Below are 3,925 nucleotides of genomic sequence, written 5' to 3' on the forward strand. Positions count from 1 at the left end.
CCGCTCGAATCCATGCGCCTATTTCGAAAGAATTTTACCCCATCTTTATTCCCATGAAAAAAATTCTCGGCCTTCGTATCTCTATTTGGAGCAGTTCCCACAGAGATTTCACGTTTCAGGAAATTTTGCCATCCCTACTTGCAAGTGTTAATAAACATGATGATAAAAACTATCAAATTTTCTGATTTAACATTGTGATGAAATAACATTGTACAAATCAAAAAGAGAAATATTTTATAGAAAAGAAAAATTACGAGCATTTTATAGACAATACTTAGAATTGATAACAAGAAGTTGTTAGTCAACTTATTAGTTATAATAATAAATAATTAATAATTTGTGTATGAAACTTAATAGTTGTTTCAATTTTTTAAGTTGTAGTCCAATTCTTAAGACTTCCAATATAAATTTTATTTTATGTTATCAGTTAATACTTATATTGTTATTATAATTTACCACTTTAATAGTTTAATTCTACCCATACAAGTAGTAAGTAAGAACAACATAAAAAACAATTTTAATTGCAATGTCAATATTAATCTCAGCCTAAATTTGTCTTCACCAAAAGAAAAATAATACAACATATGTTACAATGTTACATTACATTATATGTATTGCTTGGGCTATCGATCGTCTATATAAGCTTTTTTACATTATGTGTATATAATATTTTTTGTAGATAATAATTATTAATCATAAAGGTTAAAACAGATACAACCATAACTTCATATGTGTAGATATTTTCAATTCAAAATAAAAATGACAATGAGAATTTAGTACCACACACGAGGGTGGGAGTGTGAGACCACCCACACGATACCAACTAGATTCATGGGCGTCCAGTGAACACTATCATTCACATACATGAAGGGAAAAAACAAAAAGAATTAAGAACATCTATATAAAAGAAATTTATCAGGACTAGCAGGTGATTCGGAATTAATAAAGAATTCAATAGCGATTTAGTGATTTACTTTTGTTTTTTGCATTTTATACCTTGCAATTTCGAAACATCGACAATTCATTACGTACTTGTTCTGAGAAAACAATATTGGAAATTTAAAACTCTATATTCAGCTCTGTGGAAAAAGGGGCACAAAAGAGTAAGAGTGACAGAAAATAACTTTAGACTACAAAAATATCGTTCAATCTAAGTGTTAAAAATTAGTCTATCCAAAACTTAGTACCGTAGGCAAAAAAAACAGTACATTATAAAATTATATTTTTAAAGGATTACCCTCTAATATTAATTTCCCTTGATCGATTCATTAACTGCAAGTGCAAAAGAAGTATGTAAATAAATTAAAAGTAAAAGCAATGGGTAATGCAACATAGTCAAACTTTAAATAATCAAAATCTCTAAAATAGATACTCCAGCTACATTGCAAAATTCATTATCATGAAACAAGTCCCAAATGAAGCCAAACACAAAACTATGTATCATGTGCAACTCATTGAGCTTTCACATGCTGAAGGACAACGTTATAAGCTTCATGTTCCTCGCCAAAGTCCTGCGGAGATTATAGAAAAACAATTATTAAATCAAAGCAAGAAGCCATAGCAAATCTTTTACTTTCATGAAAGCAAACCCAAACATGATATCAAACATTGAAATTTCTATGTTCATACCTTCACAACAACACAAGAGCAGCCAGTCACCTTCCTGGCTTTTCCTTCTGAATCAATCTTGCACAACTGCACGGAGGACCAACAGAATTAATCAAGAGAAGACTTGAAAAGAGGGTAGAAATAAAAAACTGACAGAATTTAGTGTTGTACAAAATAATGAAAGTAAAACAATTTTGCATCGGTGACACTTACACCAGCCCACTCTCCAAGGGTCTTTGCACTTGGAACTGTCAGCAGGCTAACATTGTGCTCAGCACAAAGGGCCTTGACAAGTTTGACATAGTCGGGTTGGTCGCAGTCCTCTGCGAGAACAACAAGCTGTGCGGTGCGCTTCTCAATAACCTTAGCACCCTCATGAAGGCCACGTGCAAGACCACCATAAGCAAGTGACTTCCTGAGCACAAGCTGTAAGGCAGTCATAATATCCATTGGCTCACCAATGGCGGGAGCTGCTGGCTCAGCTGCCACAACTGGGGCTTCTTCACTGCAAATAAAAAATACCATAAGAATGGGTATAAGCAGTATAATTACTATGTTGCTCAAGAAATACAAAATCTACAACCTACAACTATCAATAAACATCAAACTACATAAGACTAGCATAATAATGTGGAGATTTCAAGACAATTCTCTATAAGGGATCTAGCTAAATTGATAGAACTACAGAATCATGAAACTTAATGATAAAAAAACCCTTAACTACGTAAATTCTTAATTTGAACCAAATAACTATGCTTCCTTGTTAATGTAATCATTATAATGTAATGCATATAATTGTCAAAATATCCGGAGAGCTTTCAAGCCAATTCACTAAGTTGGATTGACAGAAATACAGTGATGATAACATAAAGAATAACTAGTTCATCCTATATTCAATAGTGACAATGTAATTCGTAAACGAAACAAAATCATGATAGCTATTTTCCTAAACGAATCTCTAGTCCTATAAAATTGTCATAACGAATAATCATACTTTTTATTTTGAAAAAAATGAAAGTAAAAAGTAGAACATACCCTGACATCTTTGATGATAGCTAAAAAGAACAAGCTCTCCTTCACTGCACAGAAGGAAAAAAAAGACAAACACAATATACAGGAAATCAGATCTCGTGCTATGAAGCAACATTCAGAAACTCTAAATAGAAAATAACAAATATATTTTGGTAATTTCGGTATTAACATTGAAACTAGAAGCAAGTGATCCGAACCCTAGCAAAAAGCTCATACCAAAAATCGAAACTACAGAACAGAATGCGAGAGAGAGAGAGAGAGAGAGAGAGAGAGAGGAATACATAGAAGACGATGAAGCCGCCGAAAAGGGTCGCAGGGAGTGTGAGATAACTTAACGAGGCATAGAGCAGAGAAGAAGGGTTCTTATATTCCAAAAACCCTAATCACTTACCACTCTTATTTTATTTTTTTGGGTTGCGTTGGGCCTGTTATTGGGTATTTACATTCTATAATTTGGACTTTAATGTGCATCGGCCCAACAAAAATTTGTCGTATGGTTTTTCCAAAAAATGTTTGGTGATCTGAACGGTGAGATACTGAGATGTAAAGCCACGAAGGTCCAATATTTACATGTACTAACTAGTGTATGTTCCCGTATTTTGTACGGGATAATACATAAAATTATATAAAAAAATTTATTAAAAAATTAAATAATATATAGTAATTATTATAAATATTTTACAAAGTTATAATTAAAATCAAACTCTCCGGATTTTTAATATTAAAATATTAAAAATAATTAGTATTTGTCTTTATCAATTTGAGTTTGTTAAGTAATCATCTCACTCGTCCGCTTAAACAACTATTAGGAGTTCGAATCTCGCCTTGTGTATATAGCAATCCATTGGCTAGCGATAAACCCTTAATAAATGGAGTATTAATACGTGGTTAGACTTAGCAGGAGTTTCCAAATACGCGGGTATCCAATCCGTCCATACACGAATGGAGAGGGTAATAACTTGACCCGAGTCGGGGCAGATTTTGCTCAGGACAAGGTATGGTCGGGTTTAGGGTGTACCTGCCCCGGATATATACATAATACATATAAACACTTTTTAGGAATTAGGATTTGCCTCACATCACAGATTCAGTGATTCATAACTTCAATCTATACTCTATAGCCATGCAAGATAAACTCAGTCATCCTCACCCAGAATCTTCTTCTTCTCGACTTCTTCACAAAAAACCGCATAGCTCCCATCATCCTTGTTGCTTAGTCCATCGCCATCTACCCCTTCACAACTCCCATGTTCCTTTATAGCAAGGGACGGACCTACGTTTAATA

General features: G+C 33.4%; 1 protein-coding gene across 2 annotated transcripts; it reads right to left on the reverse strand.

The window, feature by feature from the left end:
* LOC107619188 (40S ribosomal protein S12) lies at positions 1,242-3,031 on the reverse strand. Of its 2 annotated transcripts, none has more exons than XM_016321430.2 (5): positions 2,922-3,031; positions 2,644-2,687; positions 1,822-2,113; positions 1,630-1,695; positions 1,242-1,511 (listed from the first exon to the last, which is right to left on the reverse strand). In XM_016321430.2, exons 2-5 carry the CDS (start codon positions 2,649-2,651, stop codon positions 1,452-1,454), a joined length of 426 nt encoding a protein of 141 aa, XP_016176916.1. In that variant the 5' UTR covers positions 2,652-2,687; positions 2,922-3,031; the 3' UTR covers positions 1,242-1,451. The 2 variants fall into 2 exon arrangements, with proteins under 2 accessions (XP_016176916.1, XP_020966766.1); XM_021111107.1 differs by lacking the exon at positions 2,922-3,031 and adding an exon at positions 2,857-2,875.

Source organism: Arachis ipaensis, chromosome B09 (assembly GCF_000816755.2).
Source record: "Arachis ipaensis cultivar K30076 chromosome B09, Araip1.1, whole genome shotgun sequence".
NCBI classification, from domain to species: Eukaryota; Viridiplantae; Streptophyta; class Magnoliopsida; order Fabales; family Fabaceae; genus Arachis; species Arachis ipaensis.

Coding starts and splice junctions, on each gene's coding strand:
- LOC107619188 (XM_016321430.2), bottom strand. Junction 1,696..1,821: donor CCCTTGGAGAGTGGGCTGGT/GTAAGTGTCACC, acceptor TCCTCCGTGCAG/TTGTGCAAGATTGATTCAGA. Junction 1,512..1,629: donor GCTCTTGTGTTGTTGTGAAG/GTATGAACATAG, acceptor TAATCTCCGCAG/GACTTTGGCGAGGAACATGA.